Source organism: Plectropomus leopardus, chromosome 22 (genome assembly GCF_026936395.1).
Source record: "Plectropomus leopardus strain MGB_pleo_1.0 chromosome 22, ASM2693639v1, whole genome shotgun sequence".
In the NCBI taxonomy this organism is placed as follows: domain Eukaryota; kingdom Metazoa; phylum Chordata; class Actinopteri; order Perciformes; family Serranidae; genus Plectropomus; species Plectropomus leopardus.
Window position 1 is genome coordinate 3,444,151 of NC_142197.1, and position 19,565 is coordinate 3,463,715.

Below are 19,565 nucleotides of genomic sequence, written 5' to 3' on the forward strand. Positions count from 1 at the left end.
GTGTACCCTCAGTTTACAGTGTTTTATTGGAAAGAGTTGTACTTAGTCAAAAAGTGACACTGCTGGAAAGAAATGTTCTTTCTCTAAAAATTGACAGAACAGCTGGTAAACGGCGCTTCCAAGAGCTTCTTTTAATTAACATGTAGAAACAGTATCCACGGGCGTCCTAAATGATGCTCCAGCAGTCATTTGCACTGTAACTAAGTGGCTGTTTCTCCTGCTGGAGCTGTGAATATGTGAGAGCTACACCTCTAATTGAACACTGGCATGTCGGAGCATGTTTCAGCCTCACGCTGCCATCAGCTGCCGTCACACGGGGGACCCGGCCTCCTCCTCTGAGCCTCCACCTCAGTCACACTCTGCCTTACCTCCAGCTCCCTGTGATTGTCTTCTACAACACACCAGCCGGTGTCCTAAATTCAGGACGTAAACAGACATAAAACTGTAGACTTCCTGGCAACAATATTTTTCTTCTCTGGCCAAAACAATAAACATTTTAAGAGCAGAAATATGTCACCGTGTCTTTTCCCAACACTTTAGTTTCGATCTCAACAACCACTGGCCAGACTTAAATGAAATACGACTCAAAATATGTCGGATTACCAGAAGATGATTCTTATTATTTATGTCAAGATGTTTGAAAAAAGTATTCACTGGATTTTTATTTCTAAAAATCATTTCTAAATCCTAGAAGTGTCAAAAAATACTGCAAATGTCCTAAAATCCCAATAATGTCCCCAAATCTCAGAAATGTCGAAAAATCCCCAAAACATCCCACAACCCTAGAAACATCCTAAAATCCTAGAAATGTCAAAAAATGCTGCAAATGTCCTAAAATCCCAATAATATTCCCAAATCTTAGAAATGTTCTTAAATCCCAGAAACATCCTAAAATCCTAGAAATGTCCTAAAATCCCAAGAAATGGTTTAAATTCTTAGAAACATCCTAAAATCCTATGAAAATTTGTGGGCCCGCTGCCTCCTGTCATTTTGCAAAGGTGCCCCCATGCAAAGCAAATTAATTTATCCCCTCCCTGGAGGATAATTTTCACATATTTTGGTGACATCCTGACCTTTTCTTTATTACCAACATCAGTCCAAAACATTTTTGTCTATGATGACGTATTTCATCACTAGTTTTCTGGATTTAAAGGTCTGATCACCATGAAACACAGAGGATGAACCGTGTTTTTGGAGACTATTAACTTTGCTGTGTTGCTGTCCTCAAGTTAATACTTTAACAACATTATGGACAACATTATTTGAAAGCTAACTAATTGCCGTACGGTTTGCAGGCGATATTCGTGGTCCTCAGAGGATGATTTCTTAATCAGCTTTCAGCCCCCTGACTTCCTCTCCTGCACCAGCACCAAGACAATACTTCCATCCACGAACATTTTCGTTATGAGAGACGAGAGATCGTTACACTGTCATGAAATCTGCTGTTGATAATCATGATCCCCAGAAGATGTATCTTAATTATTTACTTTTCCTCTAGCACCAAAATTAAAATAGTTTTATTTCTTTTGCTGCCACTTTCCCAGCACTAAAAAAATAAAAAATCTAAAAGTTAAATTGCTATAAATTTAATCACACACATCTTTAATCCCCAGAGGATGTGTCTTAATGATTTAGTTTAGCACCAGAATTAAGATTTATTTTAAAACCACTCTCCCAATACTGAAAAACAAAGTTATGATCCTCAGAGGATAGAGCTTAATGATTTACTTTTCCTCTTGCATCTCAGTTAAGCCTAAGATTTTCTGCTATTTCTTCACACTAAACAATATATTCGACTGAACTCATTCATGGTCCCACAGAGGATAAACCGTGTTTTATGCCTCAGACTCATCAGCGCTGCTACAAGACATCAAAAATACTTTAAAAGCTGTTAAACATTGCTTTGAAATTTGCAAAGTATATTCAAGCTCACTTTATTTTGGGATTTTTTTAACACTTCAGTTAAGGTGCCCTCACTGGCCGTGTCACTAAATTTTAATGTTATTATTTCTGCATCCTCTCGTGTTTGATTTTTTTGAGAATATTTTGCGTCTTTTGGCCGCCACCCTCAAACATAATTGCCTTGAAAAAGTTACTCTCCACTGTTGGCAGCTGCCTCCTGTTGATTAAACCACCAAAGACAAATTTTCCAGACATTTGGCGGGTGTTAAATTTAGGATGCGGACTGAAGAGTTGTTGGGAGGATGGCGATGGAGGCAGCTGGGCAGGTGGCCGCCGTTTCCCACGAGGCTCCACGGTTGCAGCTTTGAGAGATGAAGCCCGTCAGAGTTAGCCAAACAGCGCTAATGCTCTCCCTAGAAAGCCTCCCCGTCCAAATGCTAACAAGAAAGCAAAAGCCGGCTGTGTTTGTGTGCATTTTGAACAGATGCTCTGGCTGTAAATACGGGCGGAAAATGCCATTTGTTTTCATTTTGTTGCATTCGGGGGAAGGGGAGGATTATGTTGTGGGAGAAAACAGTCATTCAGTCCGTCCTGAGCTGATTTTTATCTTGTACCCTGCAAAACAAATATTGGTATTTTGGAAACGAAGGACAAATACAAACAGCGTGCCTGCTTTTCATACAGAAATTGTGCATAAAATTCCCCCTCAGTCTTTGTGATCTCCGTCCTCTGAAGCGAGAGCTGACGGCTGGCTGCTTCATGAAAGAGGCAGCGAGGACCAATCACCTCGCCTTCATCTCGCCCAGTCAGCAGCTTTCTGTGTAGTTTTATAACTGTGAACTTTTTAAATATAGTTTCAATCAGTGCATTCATGCTGCACGTTTAACTCTGACGAATGAGCAGCATTCAGTCATTATGGGATGCCCAAAAGATGTTTGTCGCATTTGTTTTTGTCTTAATTTCAAAACTGTCTAACACTGGAAAAATAACTCTCTTAGTCAGTAAATGTATCTGTCAAGTGTCAGATTTCAGCGATTAGAGTGCAAATAAATTCAAAATATTCAGCAGAAATAAATCTGACAGGAAGTCACAACTTCACACACAAGTCACAAAACTTTTACTGTTGTTTTTTTCGTGATTTTTGGTTTTATGGTTAACTGGTGTTTCTATTTTTTGAGTGATTGTCGAATGTAGAGTCAGCAGACAGCAGGACAAGATTCTGGTTTTCTCTTGTAGTCGGTTTGTGGTTCAGTCAGAATAAAGCGTCTTTGGTCTCATCCGGTCAAACAGTCCTCGTGGCGATCTCGGTGCGATATTAGGCAGCTGGACTTGCGTGAGTTTCGTGAAGAAGTTTCGCCTCGAATCTGAGCAGCTTCTTCAGATCTGAAATTAATACGTTTTTGAAAAATGAATATACTCTGAAAGTTTTGGAAAAGTCATGATGTTTTCGTGGACCGTCGTAAATTTGAAATTCCAATGATAATTTCAGTTTTTTGTAGTTTCTGGCTGTGATAAATGGAGCCATTTTGGTGACTTTAATGCCGTGGGCCTGCAGGTTTTTTAGTTTTTTAAATAACCAACTTTTTTTCTTTCTTTTTTTTTAAGCAAGCAAACAATTTAAAAAACATTTTTTTCTGTAGAAATCACTGAAAAAGTTTTAAATAAAAAAAAAGTCAAGATCTTGAAAATTTTTCTTTAAAAATCCCCCAGATTAAAAATAAATAAATAATTAAATAAATAAAAAAATCACCAACAATAAAACAAACTGTAAATGTTTATTTCAAGTATTGCCAAAAAACTTATCAAAGTTTTCTTTAAAAAACAGCGATCAAATAAACACAAAATACAACTGTTTAAACTTGTACGTCCCTCTCATAAAGCCAAAATAAAAAAACCTTTCAAAGTTCATAAGTTCCTTTAAAACACAGGAAAAAGGCAATGAGCAATTTGATAGAAAAAAGCTTCAAAAAACAGTTGATTGAGAAATTACTAAAAAAAAAAAAAATCATAATTTTAATTTTTAAAATTATGTTACAAAATTATTATAATTTTTAAGAACTTTTTCCAGGTCATATACGTGTTTTTTTGTTGTTATTTTTCAGACTAATTTTCAGGTAATTTTCTTACACTTGTAACTCATCTCTAGCTAATTTTGGGGCCATTTTTATTTTTTCCCATGTTTTTTTTTTTAAAGAAATCAAGCCAATTTCTTCAGGTCTCACAGGGTTTAAAAACATTTTAAATTGTGTATTTTCAAAGAGGAAACAGTGGAAATCAAGTGTTTAAACACCTGCCAGGGTGACAAATTGTGAAGCTCTGTTGCTCGCAGTCCCCCCGAAGCGACGTGCTGAACATTTCCTCCCCCTGCCCCTCCGCTCTGCCCCTGCTGTCGTAGTAGAGGTCATCTCCAGTTATTACTCCTCCTCTGCTGATGACTGAGAAGCAGAAAATCCTCTGCAGCAGTGAAACAGCCTGCAGGAGCAGACGGAGGCAGCAGTGAGAGTGAATGAGTCGACATAGTAAAACGTCAAACACGGCGTAGACGTTGTAAAAACGGTTTCTGCCTTTGCGGTGCAGTAATCTCTCTCTGTGACGCAACGCCGCTCCACTCCCCGAGTGCAGCTGATTTGGAAACTATCAGCACTCTGCTTATAAATTTCCCCAGTGTGAAAAGTAATGCATACCCAATGAATCCTCCTCTATTTATCTATCTGACTATCCACACACACACACACATACACACACGCTGCTCCTCAGTCTATCTGAACCACCTGCCCTGCTGCAGGGAAATTTAAAAAAATAAATAAAAAATAAAGCTTCTCAGCTTCAGTTTTTCCGCTCGGGTCCCCAGACGTCTCGACATGTTTCCATTAGATTACAGATGACAAATAGACGCAGATCTCGGTCTGTCGGCTGGGAGCGGTCCAGCTGTGATGGCACGACGGTGTTTCTGCCTCCAGAGGTTTCACTGGTGTTTGTTAGTGTTTGTTAAAGTGCAGCTGGGGGGGCGAGGAGGAGCAGGAGGAGCAGGAGGAGGAGGATTCACTGCAGCATGAAGTCGATCAGACAGAAAAAAAACCCTGAAAAAGTTTGCAGACAAAAATCAGCTGCTGACAAAAGCCGAAACAGCGACGATGAATCAATAATTTTGTCCCAAAGTGACTCCTTTGATAACAGTGCCGCCTGCTCGGGATTAACAAACACTGGGCCCTTTAGGAGTGTTTTTCAGCAGTTAACATGCAAATCCTGGCAGTAACTAAGTACATTTACTCACATACTTTACATTATACTCCAAGTCGCTGACACAGCATTGTGGAGTGTCTGAGAGGAGCTGAAAATATGACATTTTCAAATGTAAAATAATAAATAAAATCTATTTAGCCTGGCTTTAATCAGGTGCTTTAGAATTTATTTTTATTTTTTTTAATTTTTTAAAATAGATTTATACTTTTTATAATATTTTTTTATTTATTTGACTCTTTTTTAAAAATTATTGTTCTGTTGTTTTATTATTTTTCATTGTGATAAAGTTTATTTTTTTAAATTTTAATATTTTCTTTTCTTTTCCTTTTTATTGGTCGCTTGTTAAGCACTTAAAAGTTTATTGATCTGTTTGAAAGGTGATATAAACATCAGGTTTGACTGATTGATTGATTGAATTGATTTGCAATTTGGAAGTACTTGTACTTAACTTGAGTATCGATTTTCTGCCTCTTTGTGCTCATACTCCAGTATCTGAAAAAAGCCTAAAGCCTAAATTTTAGTCTGTCAATGCAAAAAATTGTATTTCTAATGTTCCGCTGAAGAGTTGATCTGTTTTTATTTATGGTTTTTTTCTTTCTCTTTTGCAGAATCAGACGTTGTGCAAAGGCCTCAATGAACTTCAGAACGGACAGGTAAGGACACGTCCTGTTTGCACGGCGCCGTGTGTCTGATGAAATGTATGAATCATATTTACATTATTCGGCTGCTGCTGCACTGTGGAAACTCGGCGCTGAATGAAGCAGAGAGGCCGTGATCGTGTTGTAGTTTGTTTATTTCTCTGCTTCTCTGTAGATTTTAATTTAAAAATCATTTTTCCTGCTCGTTTTCTGCCTCTTTACACAAGATTCAGTGCTGAATGATCGTCTTCAGTGCTGGAGGACGTTTTCAGGTCTTCTACCTAAAAATCCCATTTCTGCAATATGACAATACAGTGTTTGAAGTAGAAGTACTGCATCTAAAGTACAGAAATATTCTCAGCTTTGTGCAATAAAAACATTAGCAATAAAATTATGGAAGTATCGAAAGTACTGGTTGTGCAGTACAAAATATTCTTAGCTTAATGCAGTCAAAGTATCAGTAGTAAAACTACACAAATATACTCAGCTTCATGTAGTAAAAGTATAAGCAGTAAAAGAACACAAATTTTCTTAAAAAGTTATTTTTTTCTGTCCTTTCCAAAAAAAAAATCACAGAAATTGTCTTACGACAATAAATGCCCCAACAGACCTTTTTTCAGCAAATAATGTGATGATTTATTTTCATGACTAAAGTTTCAGAACTGAAGTTAGTTGAAAGATTTAACCTCAAAAAAGTGGAAAAAATATACTATTTATGTAATATTTTATAGCAGTTTTTTGGAAGTGGGCATTTTTTGTCCTTAGTGGCCTTAAAGTGTCATTAACTTAAATCAGAAACATAAAACTAATAATGCATCAGAATCAATGTTGTTGCTAATCTTTGACATATCCAACACCGTGGTTGATAAATAGATAAATAAATAAATAAATAAATAATTAAACAATCCCCCGCAACCTTTAATAAGTGAAAAATAACTATTTTTTAATTAAAAAATCCACCCAAAAATGTTTAAATATGTGATAGTTTTGATCATGACTGAAGCTGATTAAAAGATTTAACCCAAAAAATGTTAAAAGTGAAAACAAAAGATAAAATATTAAGCCTATACATTATATTCTTTTTGTCCCTAATGACCTAATGTTGTCGTACATTAAAGTGATATTAAAGGGTTAATTTCAACTTAATATTTCATGCTGAAACTGAAAACGTATTACATATGTCTGTACATATCTTATTATTATTATTATTATTATTATTATTATTATTATTATTATTATTATTGTCATTTTTTATTCTATGTTAAGTGTCTTCCTTTGTTTATTTATATTTTCATTATTTTGCCCTTTTTAACGAATATTTCATTCAGTCGCTGCTCTCTTCTTTGCTGCGGCAACAAAACAATTTCACTCACAGGATTTTATTTATTCTATTATTATTCTAGTCTATAAATTGCATTAATATTGTCATCAACAGGCTGAAAGTCTCTTCAGTGTTTAAAAAGTTTGTGTAAAGTTTGATGCTTTAAATAAGGCCGGTTACTTTAGATCAAAGCAGAAACTGAGTGTCCTCCAGAGGACCCCGTCCTCCTCCCCGTCCTCCTCCTCCTCCTCCTCCTCCTCCTGCTCCTCCTCCTCCTTCTTCTTCTCTGGATGGTAGAAAAGTGAGCGGGGCAGTTTCCTTTGTGTCGGCCTTCATGAGACCACAGTTCATCTGTCTTTTTTTTTTTGTAAAGTGACGGTAAGCGTTTGTGAGTGCAGGAAAATGCTGAAGAATGTAAATGACTTTCTTTCTTCGGCTGCTTTCAGAGAGCAGAGACAAAAAAAAAAGATTCATTACACGTCAGTTTAATTTCAGAGCTGCGATTCATTACGGAGTGGAAGTCGATTTCTCCTCCTCGCTTTGTGGCGGCGTTGCTTTCTGCAGGCACTCACATATATTTCCCCTCTTGGAGCATGCACAAGAAAAAAAAACCTAATTAAAATGAACTTTGCGCTCTGTGATGGGTGGATAATTGTTGCAAGGCATCGGCGTGTGTAATTGAGGCTGAATTTGTTTTACAGGTTTACCTTGTAAATGGGTAGATTTGCATTTTCTCCCCTCTCAGCTGGTCGTGGCAGGACTCCTGTCACTTTGAACGCCATCCAATCGCTTTCAACGCGCCATGACAGTCGTGTGAAGTGTTTTATCGGTTTCCTCCTGTCGCTGTTAACCAGAGGAGGTAATTAAAACCGCTTCTTGAGCGCAACAACCTTCGTTTCATGAAAAGTTAGGAGTGATTTTTGCAAAAGAAAAACCAGAAATCCCCGGTGGTGCTGACGTGGCAACAAACCGCCGTCGGCCATATTAGCACACCAACACAACTGCTTTATTTTTATTTATTTATTTATCAGTGGCTAAAGACTCACTGAGCGTCTGCCAAGGTCCTCCTGCAGCCAAGTAATGAAGAGTACGGTGTGCAACACCTTCCTTTGTTACCTCCCCGAGGCATAATTAGACACAAGCAGAGAGGGAGATCAATCCAGAACATCATAATACGACAGAGTGAAGCTGTTAAATGATCCTCCGGAGACTTTTCCGAGCTTCTGTGGTGTTTAACAGCCAGTCGACATCAAGGGAGGCAGGCTGCTGTCTTAATTCCCTAAAAATGGACTCATTCAGGGAAAAACCAGATCTTTTGACCCTCCTTCGTCTTGTTTTTTTATGTTGATTTTTGGGAGTCAGCATGCACTGAGACACCCAGGACGGACGTCACACAGAGAGACAACCACACTCAGGACAAAAATCATACACTGATTGTTCCTCAAATAGAGATAAAATAGTTTAAATCATAATTAGGCTTAGATGTCTTTGAAAAAGCGATTGCCCGTCAGGATGTCCAAAAATCTGGACAATTGCAGAAACTTTGTCTTTTAGGGGCTGTTTACTCCTGGTATTAACCCTTTGAAACTTGAGCAGTTTGGCTTGATTACTTAAAAAATAAATAAATAAAGTAAAAAAAAAATGGAAATAAGGCAATGAGCAACTTAACAAGAAATTACTCAAAAATTATCAAGAAAACAATAAAAAGTTATTAAGTTAAGAAAATTACCTAAAATTTGCATTAAAAAAACAGGAAATGAACACAAATAATTATAATAAATATTAATATAATAATATTATTAATATAACACTTTTAAAATTTTATTTATATATGTAAATATATATATATATTTATGTAGCTTAATGTTAAACATATAATTATAAATGTCGTTTTCTTGATATTTTTCGATAAATTTCCATTGTGTTTCTCTATATATATTTTTAAAGCTAAATTTTAGGCCTTTTTTTGCCACCTTTCACTGATTGTTTGCCGTTTTCAGGACATTTCATGCCAGATTGCAAAATGCCATTTTTCCTCCATGACTCATGAAGTAGCAGAAACCCAAACTTTTATTAAACCAAACCCTCTGAATCGAACCATAATGTCCATTTTTCTGGTCTTCATTAACAATCTTTTAATGAGTTGGACATGTCCTGCGCGCTAAGCGTTCTCGCCGCGTCTCGGCCCTCTCGGCGCTCCACGTGAAGGACACAGTCTTCGCGACGCTGGAGATCCACCATGTCTCTGACTAAATCACCACCTGCTGCGAGCAAATTAAATATTGACTGGCGGTATTGACGTGTGGATCTAATTTGAAGTGATGAGCCATAATGGTGCTGGAAAAAGGAGTCGGGGGGAGCTGCTTCACGGCGAGCTGTCGGTCACTTGTTAAGGGCGCCGTAATTGGCTGGATGGAGCGAATCATTGAGTCGGCGAAGGAACTAGTTTATGCACGAGTCAGGGTCAGCGTGAGCGTTCGGTGTTTGAGAGGACTCACCTGTATTTAATGACGGTTGGAGTGAAGAGGAAGTGATTTGTGCTGCAGGAACTGATGGTTCACAGCCCGCTGAGCTGATGGCGGCAGCGGTCAGTGGGACGGCTGTTCAGAGGGGAAATAAATGAAAGGAAACGGCGTTGATGGGAGGCCCCACGCTGCCACCCAAAACATCCTCCGTCCTCCTCGCACGAGCCCCGCCGCGATGCAGAAGCTCCTCCGACTGCAGAGGAAAACTCATCTCGAACGCGGCGCCGCAGAAACAGAGCAGCTTTTCATTCAGATCCACTCGGTCAATATTTGCCCGCTGGCCTCAAACCAAATACACTGATACTGAACGTCGTCACACTCGGCGAGGCAAGAAGAAGAAGAAGAAGAAGAAGAAGAGGGGAGCAGTCAGCCGTGCTCTTAAAAATCATTTTCCTGCAGCTGGTAATTTTAAATTTCAGGAGAGGAGGGAGGGGGATGAGGGCCGCACGTTTGTTTAAGAGAAAGTTCATGTGTTCTTTGGGGGAAACATGCAGAGTTCAGGTTCACACTAGAGAATAATCCGAACGATTTTGGGCCCGATTTACCCTCTACGACAGGCAGGATCCGGTCCCAAATCGAGTCTCGTCGTAACAGATTATCCCCCCAAAAAGCGGTTAACTAAATAATCTTAATGTTACTGACTGTGCCTCTCAGATCTCGCATCGTAAATGTCAAAAAAAAAAATATATATATTTATATATATATATATATATATATATATATATATGATTTATATAATGCATAATAATTAAATAATTAAATATTTATATATAATTATGAATATATTATTATATCATATATTAAATAATTAACATAAAATAAAATAATAATAATATAATCAAATAAAAATAAATAAAAAATAACAAAAAATAAATAAAATAAGCATATAGTCCAACAATATAAAAGTCTGACGCTGGAATAAGACCACGGAGAGAGAAACTAAATCCAAAGATAAGGCCAAGATCAGCGGAGACTGTTTTCTTGTGGAGGATTTCCAGTTTCTGTCAAAGTTAATGACTTATTCTGTGTTCTAATTAACAGCAGAAACACGTGTCAGACACGACATAATAAAGCGAAGGCGCTTCACGGCTCGGCGAGCTGCAGGTCTTCAGGTTCACGTCCGGTCCAGGTCTCGTCTCCCGTCTGACACGGAGCCTAATTACTCACCATATGCCGACTCTGCCTCCAACATTTGGTTAACTGCGGTCTCTCGGTTTGGACAAAACGCTTCAGAGGTTATTGTGAGACGCGGTCGAGTAAACAGGAAACAAAGACGATGACGGGCCGCATGGATGCATGTTTGAAAACACGGAGTCGACAGCGTCGCTGGCTGCGCTGCTCCAGGTTTGATGTTCGGAGTCTGCGCCAGTTTAAAAACAGAAGAAGAAGAAGAAGAGTGCCTCAGTGATGTGTTTTAAAGTTGTTTTACAGTTAACCCTTTGAAATCTAGTTCGACATTACTTTTCTCGAGCTGCGTTCAGATGCCTTTTACAGCTATTTAAACCTTTGAACCCTGAACAAATTAATTTCTTTAAAAAAAAAAAAACATGGGAAAAAAGGCAACTTGGCGAGAGATGTCCCACAAATTGCAAGAAATCAGTCAATTTAGAAAATTAAATCAAAAAGCTTGGGGGAAAAAAATCCATAGAACTATATAATTAATTTAAAAATATTTTTATTGAATAATTATAATTTTAAGCCTTTTTTTTATCCCAGGTAATTTCCTTTTTCCCCCTATTATTTATTTATTCATTTTTGGTAATTATCAAATATTATTTCTTGTACTTTTTTTTTTTTTTTTACCATTTTTTTTGACAGTTTCTATTTGAAAGTATTTTTATAGAATAATTATAATTTTTAATCCCTTTTTCCCCAAGTTAATTTCCTTTTATCATTTATTTATTCATTCATTTATTTGTTTATTTATTTATTCATTCATTCATTTATGGTAATTATCAGGTAATTTTTCTTGTACTTTTTACCTTTTTTTGTCCGTTTCTGTTGCTCATTGCCTGCTTTGCATGTTTTAGGCTTAAATGATTGTTAAATAATTATTTTAAGCTCTAAATCCTGATTTTATTGTTGTTTTATCTCAAGTAAGAGAAAAGTTTTCTGGTTATCACACCTTGAGATTATAAACTGTTTTCGTCTGTTCTCGAGTGTTTTCAGTTAAATACTTTAACACTATTGCATTATTATTCCCGATCAAAGCTCGAACTGAAGATATCTATCGGCTGATCTAAGCGATCAGTCAGAAGACAAAGAAAATATCGATTTTTAGCTTTGATGAGCCAAAAAGAAGATTTAAATTTCGTTTGTATGTTGCTGTTTCTGTTCACTCTGGACGCAGACTTCTGGAAATAATATTAAGTTTCTGAGCTTCAGAAGCTCCAGTGTGTGATATATTTTTATGAATCAAGTCTCCGGAGCGTTTAAAGCTGGAGGCGCTCGCAGGGAAAGTGTGGATGAAGCTGGCGGGCTGTTTTTTGGATAGGTGACACGCGTGTCACCGGGTCACTTGTTAGCTGTCAGTCAGAGGCTCAGAGCTGCTTCACTGTGTGAACTCAGACGTGAAACTCTGCACAAGCTTCAGGTGTTTTTACACTTTCTTTTTTTGCCTTTTGGGGTAAACAAATAGCGGTGTGTTACATGATGCGGACCGCCCTGCGCTGCAGCCAGGCCCCTCCCCGACATGGATGAGTGTGTTGGGATGTTTCCTCCCCGCCTCAGGCTGTCGCCCAAAGAGGGGGAGGGTTGACAGGAACAAAAAAAACCTCCCTTTGTCCCCTCGGAGCCCCCTGGGTGACTGCAGGAAGTTCTCAAATATCTCTGAAGAGATGCTTCTGTTGGCAGCAGATGTTCACTTATTATACTGATGATGCTTCAAGGAAACTTTTTAAAAATGTGAAGACATAAAAACTATTAAATATACATTTTTTTGTCTGTAATAAAACCGTTAAGACCTTTAAACAGTGACGATATCAGTCAAATCAACATGTTTCAAGTATTTTCTGAAATCAAGACATTTAATAGATCCCACGTTATTATTTTTTTTTCTCAAGATTTATCAAATTTTTGAACATTTTTGAAGCAAGTTAATTTCTTTTGGAAACTTTTTTTTTTTTTTTTTTTTACATTTTGATATTTTAAGGAAATGTTTCAAAGACTAAATAATAAACAGAAAAAACGACTTTATGAGCTGGTAGAATTTTGTGCAGAAGAATTTCTGAGAGGGCAAATTTATCGTAAAATATAAAAACTTTAGATTTTTTAATTTATATTGTGCAACAAAGTATGCTAAGAATATAAAGTCAAATATCATCTTGTTAAGTTAAATACGTCATACAGATCTTCTCAAGCGTTTCTCACTTTATTCCCACAAATGTTTTACAGTTTCTGCTTTCATCAGGAGTTTATCTGAGTTTCTTTCCTCATTTTTTTATATACAGTCCAATCTATGAACCATGTAACTTAGAAATTAATAAAAACACCAAATATTCCAAGCAGCACAACAACTGAGTGACCAGAAAGACTTCAAATATGAGCTAATAAACAACATCACGGCCAACTTTGGTTTCTGCTTAATTCAACACTTGACATATTTTTCAGTTTTTAAAAAAAATCTACTCTTTTATTGTTGTGGTTCAAAACAATACACATTTGTATCTGTTTATGCAGTTTCAAAGACTGTACAGGATAAAATAAATCTGACTTTAAATGGAAATTATGGGAAGAATATTTACCATTTTTTTGGAAATAATGAGGTAGGTTTTGTGTTTTTAGCCCCTGATGGCGGTCGGATGAACTGCAGCTCTCAGTATTCAGACGTGCAGCTTCGTTCTTGGTTTTTGTGCGTTGGAGTGTGTGTCTGCGTCGAGTGTGTGGTCGCCGCTCTTTGTGGCTGCATCTGTCCGCCTCTATTGTTCGCAGGGGTCCATCTGCTGGCCTCCAGTTCAGGCCCCTCCTCCCCCCTTCAGACTCCTCCGGCTCCGCCAACCTCCCCCCTCCTCCTCGTCCTTTTCCCATCATCCTCTCCTTCTGTAGGAGAGCCAGCTGTCCTCCTCCTCCTCTCCTCGTCCCTCCATCACTCAGTGTTCAGAAACTTACCAAACCTTTGACATTACATTTAGCTCTAATGATCAACACGCATGTAAGTTACCTTTATTCCTGTTTTTTTGACTGTTATTTTGCATGTAACTTAACTAAACATGGTGACATAATTGTGTTTGTGCATATTTGAGTTGGAGGGAGGAGAAAGTAATTTCACTAGAGACTTAAACAACGATGAGAGACGAAATAACAGATGTTCCCAAACTGTCTGATGAGTTTTCAAACAAGTCTGGAGCTAAAACAAGAAGTTTGTTAAAAGAAAAAAAATGTTTTTTCAATTATTTTGATGATTATTGATCTTATTGAAAAAAAATGCAAAGCAAAACAGAGAAAGGCAAAAAATCCCTTTTTTTAAATGAATTTATTTATGTATTTACTTTTTTTTCTCCCCACTTTTTTTTATGTGTTTCTATTTTTTAAACTATAACTCAAACAAATAAAAACATTTGATAAGTGGTGGAATGTAACTAAGAATATTCATTTAAGTACTTAAGTTCAAACTTTAGATATATTATATTATATATTACTTGTGATACTTGTACTTACTTATTTCACTTAAATAACATGTTCAATGCCAGACTTTTGCTTGTTACAGTATTTTAGTAGTAGTATTAGTAGTTTTGTAAAGGAACTGCAAACTTCTTCCACCACTTCATTTGATGCCAAAATGTTGGGCTTTAGGGGATTGTTTAGCACATTTTAAAAACTGATTTACAACATTATAAAACCACTGACAAAATAACTTACAAATGAAGCGATAATAGCATCTATTGTTAGTTACACAGTATTTTTCCGTGAGGTATTTGTGGCAGTACTTTAAGCTGTTTCACTCCTGAAACTTGATAAAGGGTTGTAACTGCGGGCTATAAATGCCTCGTGTAGGCGAAGGCATTGACAGGGTTTGATTTAGCAACCTGATCAATAGTTCAAAAAGTGAGTATTGATTACTGAGCTGGAGGAAAGCACCACAGTTTACAACAAGCAGAAGATCAGCATTCAGTTTGTGGTTACGTTTGGTGTATTCATGGGTACATGAGGTACTTGGATATGTATAGAGCATAGGTATTTTCGGAGGTAGTTGTAATATTGGCTGTTTGTGGAATTATACGCTGGTTTTATGATATAATGTTGTGAATTTTCCTTTTTTTCATAGGAGTAAACAAGTGTCAGGGACACATTAAATGTTTATGTGGAGGATAAATAAAAGAAAGACCTCCTTTAAGACTGTTTATTAATCTTTAAAGATAACTTTGTGTCTTCTTGTCACTCTTTTTCAAAGTTCAAGTGACTATTTGGAAAGCAGGAAATACCACTTTTATACTTCTAGATAACAAAACAACACTGAGTTCTGATTTTTCAGAGATCAGAACAAGTTTCACTAAAATTCATACTCACTGACTCAATTATATACCCTGAAAATTCAACAAGTTCAGTGTAGATGTTAATATCGCTTCAGAGGGATTTTTATGAATCTGAATTAATAATAAAACATCATCTGCGTAGAGTGATATATTACATATTAATATCTCTATGGATCGTGCCTTTGGTTGTGTGCTTGTGTATCTGCATGTTTGTTGCTAATCACACAAACTACTGGACCAATCAGCCTAATATTTTCCCTGCACTTTTATGGCTGTATGCTCAGGGATCTCTCGTGGTTGCAGTGATTCACAGTTGTTGAAAAGCTGATGAAATGCAAGTTTTTCAGAAATTGCCTCTGCAAAAAACAACAAAGCTAACCGTCCGGTACAGGTCACACTTTGGCCTTCATCATGGCACAAAAACTGACATCTACAGAAAAACTGGGACTTCAGGATGCTTCTGATTTTAGGACATTTCTTGGATTATAGGACATAGCTTGGATATTAGGACATTTGTTGGATTTTAGGACAGTTCTTAGGATTTCAAGACATTTCCAAACTCAAGGACTTTTTTAGGCTTTTAGGATTTTTCCCAGATTTTAGAACGTCTCTCTTTTTAGGACATTTTTCAGGATTTTAGGATTTGGATATTTTTCCTTGATATGTGTGCTCTTTCCATTAGTTGAGGTAGCACACTGTAGTTAAATTGTTTTTCTGTAGGTCATTTTGATGTTGTTTATTGTTGTTATTTCCTACTTTGTGCTGTTGCGGTGATCTGCACACTACTGATAAATTTTATAAAGTAAAATGGGAACATGTCCATCAGTTGGTGGTTAGTTTCGACCACCTTGATAAAACTAGGACCAAGTCAGCACCCAAAAAATAACTGTCAAAAGGTTCATAAATAGGACGACTGTCGACTGTCCACGATAATGCGATTCTAAACTTTAGCCTGAAAATACTGTGTTCTTTGGACTGCAGAGAGAATATTTTAGGAGTCCTAATTAATCCAATTAAACACTCAATATTCAGGTTAAAGCAAACAGTCGTTGGCACCTAAATGTGTGTAAGAAGTCACATGATGTGTTGAAGTCGACTACAAGCAGGATTTTGATGTTGGGGGTGCTTCAGGTCACGTACGTTTTAGCATCTGAAACTCTGTTTTTGGAGAATTTTATTTGTTTTCCAAGAAAAATCTTTGTGTGCACACTCACTTGTGAAACACTGGTTAAAAAGTACAATTCTTTATGAAATACTGTGAAGTAGAAGTATAACCCTCGCAGAGTTGTACTGAAGCGGCTCCCTGAGTCGCTGAATTTCCTCCAGCTGTAATATTTCCCTCTTGGTGACGTCCACACTTTGACGTCGCGGGTCGTTCTTTGCCGTCGCAGCATGAAAGAGAAAACCAACAGAAGCGTCTCGTTTTGCTCAACAGATGTCCTTAATCCCGGCTAATCCAACATGTTAAACGCTTGTTTTCTCTGCAGCGAGCTCAGGGCGCCGACCCTGGCACCGAAGCTTCCCACGGGCCAGTTGGACTCCGTCAGACCCCCTCTGGTCCTGGTCTAGTGCTCTCAGCTCCCCTCCACACTGCCAAGGAGAGGCTGAATTAATAAAGTGTCTGTTTCTGCGGCCATATGTGAGGCTATTTATGACGGAGAGGAGGAGGAAATATACGACTTTTAGGATTTATTTTGGCCTTCCACCAGCAGGATAAAGGAAGGAATAGATGATTTTCAAAATAACGGTCTCGAGTTTTAGAGAAAGAAAAATGTCTTTCATAGTTTGTTTCCTCCGGTTGACCTTTTTCATTTTAATCCCATAATCCAGGGAGGCTGGTTTTACTCTTATAAAAGTGACAGGAAGCTCAGAGCCAGTCACAGCAGCTCCATACGTGTTTATAGGATTTAAGGACATTTTTAAGATTCGAGGCCATTTCTCGAATTCTAGGGTTTCTAGGGTTTTAGGACATTTCATGGATTTGAGGACGTTTCTTGGACTTTAGGGTGTTTCTGATATTTGGTCATTTATAAGATTTTTTGACATTTCTAGGGTTTTAGGAAGTGCCTTGGACTTTTTTTCTAAAAGTTTTGGACATTTTGGATTTTAGGGTGTTATTCAAATTTTTGGACGTTTCTTGGATTTAGCACATTTCTAGGATTTTAGGACATTTCTAGGATTTTAGGACATTTCTTGGCTTTTAAGATGTTTCTTGGAGTTATGATATTTCTCGGATTTTAGGACGTTTCAAGGATTTTAGGACTAATTTTGGATTTTAGGACATTTCTAGGACTTTAGGTCATTTGTAGGAGTTCAGGACATTAGGGGCTCAACTAAGACCTTGACTGGCACTTTATTTAATTTAACAAGCTCGATTTTGATGCTGTTACAAAAGTACAAAAACAATTCTCGGTGTGAATCACTTTATTTTTATTGTTAATTAGAAAATGGTTGGCGGGGCCACCCGGCATCCCAGCGGGGGCCAGATTTGATTTAGTCCGTCTTTCTGTGATCATGATTTTAAACTTGTCCTGCTCAGAAATGACCGTTTATGTCCTTCGCTAAAACCGCTGTGTTACGCTCCGTCTGACAACAACAGAGCCCTGGAGGTGACGAATCTTTCCTTTAAATGAGTAATTTGTCCCCTCAAATTTCCAAATCATTCCCTTAAATAACTTTTTATTCCCTGGCTTTAGTAATTCATGCCCTTAAATGACTCGATTCGTTCCCTCAGATTAATAATTTGTGCCCTCCAATGACTAAATCATGGTCTGAAATGACTTCATTTACCCCCCCTTTCTTTCCTTCTCTCTTGTGTATCGGCCGTGATGACATCCAAAACCTTGAAGCAGAGTTTTTAAAAACTGGATATCATCCACAGTATCACCAGTGAAACCATCTGTTATTCTTTTAAAGTCATTTCAGGGCATGTCAAAGATGCAAGTTTGTGTTGAACAGACTAAAATAGAAGCGTGTCCTTGAATCTGTGTCCAGACATTAAACTGAGGTCCATGGTGAGGTCCTAAGGGGGACAAGTGGACTGAAAGGGATAACCCTGTGCTTTTAATGTGAAGGAATTCATTATAAATTGATGGCATTGATTATTTAAAGAGCAACTACGTGATTTAAGGACTTCTGCCTGCTTCTCCAAACTTGGGGACAGCAGACTGACATCGATTATATATAATACACTGACTAAGAATGAATGCCCACATACAAAATCCACTATTCCATAACCCTTTAATAACCTGGAAAACAGGCTTGATTTATGTTCAAAACATGGAAAGAAAGTATCAAACAACTTAAGAGGGAATTACCCAAAATTAGTAATAAATTGTTAAAAAAAAAAAAAAAGTAAAAAAAAAAAGCTACAAATTAGAAATAAAAACAAAACAAAACAAAACGATGGGAAAGTTTAAAAAAAAAAGGAAAACGACCAGAAAAAATGTTTTAAAATAATAATAATTCTCTTAAAAAAGCTTAAATATAATATTCATGAAAATTATAAACACTTAGTAGTTTCTTGCAATTTGCGGGACATTTCATGCCAAGTTTCTAAATGTCTTATTCTGGTGTTCCTGAAAGAAAATTGCACCAATTTGCTCACTTTTCAAAGGTTTAACTGCCTGTGAAAGGTTTCCGAAAGCAGCATTACAGAAGTCGATCCAGGTTAAAGATGAGGAAACGTATGTAGAATTTTATTGTTTATTGAATTTTTTGTTTTGTAAGTCCACCTGGTGAAAAACCTGACGGTTCCTCTGTTTCTAAAAAACACCAAACACGGCTCAGAGTCGGTGTGAATTTAACACACGAACACGTCTGTTTCTGCAGATGTCACACGTGGAGTTAAGGTGAAAGTGTGACATCGTGTTTGAACAGTTATTAAATCATGTCGAGGCAGTAAGGAGCTCAGTTTTCATTCTGCAGAAAATGATCTTAACCCTTCACAACCTGAGCCATTCGGTTTGATTAAAAAAAAAAAAAAATTAGGCAAGAAATGTCCCACAAAATGTGAGAAATTAGTGAAAGGTGACAAGATAATGACCTGATTTTTTTTTTTTTTTTTTTTTGCTTGTATGTTTGTTTTAAAAAAAAAAAAACATTTTCATCACTTGGAAGACTTTTAAGGTCATTGTCTTGTTTATTTTTTTTACCTTTCTTGTACAGAAAATTAAACATTTAATTATTATAAAGGGGGGGGGGGGTAGTCATTTTTTCTTTTTTTAAATTTTTTTTTTACATTTTTATTATCTCTTACTATTCTTATTACTATGCTTATTTTCAGCTCTCTTGTAACTTATTACTAATTTCTCGCTTATTTTTGAGTGATGTCTTGTTATGTTGCTCATAGTCTTTTCCTGATATTTTCTGAAAGAAATCAAACCAATATGCTTAAGTTTGAAAGGACTGTATGTCCTGACTCACCTTGGCATGAGCCACTTTATGCATCGCAGACAGATTAAAT

The 19,565-nt window shown here is 37.0% G+C and overlaps 1 protein-coding gene across 4 annotated transcripts in view; it reads left to right on the top strand.

The window, feature by feature from the left end:
- phf21b (PHD finger protein 21B) overlaps positions 1–19,565 on the top strand; it is a 126,138-nt gene that overhangs the window by 62,397 nt on the left and 44,176 nt on the right. For all 4 annotated transcript variants that reach the window (XM_088072758.1, XM_088072755.1, XM_088072756.1 and 1 more), the window contains one exon: positions 5,754–5,798. Coding sequence is in view for 3 of the 4 variants with exons in the window: in XM_088072755.1 (XP_087928881.1) it covers positions 5,754–5,798 (45 nt within the window). In the remaining variant the exon portion in view is untranslated. The remainder of the gene's footprint in view (positions 1–5,753; positions 5,799–19,565) is intronic.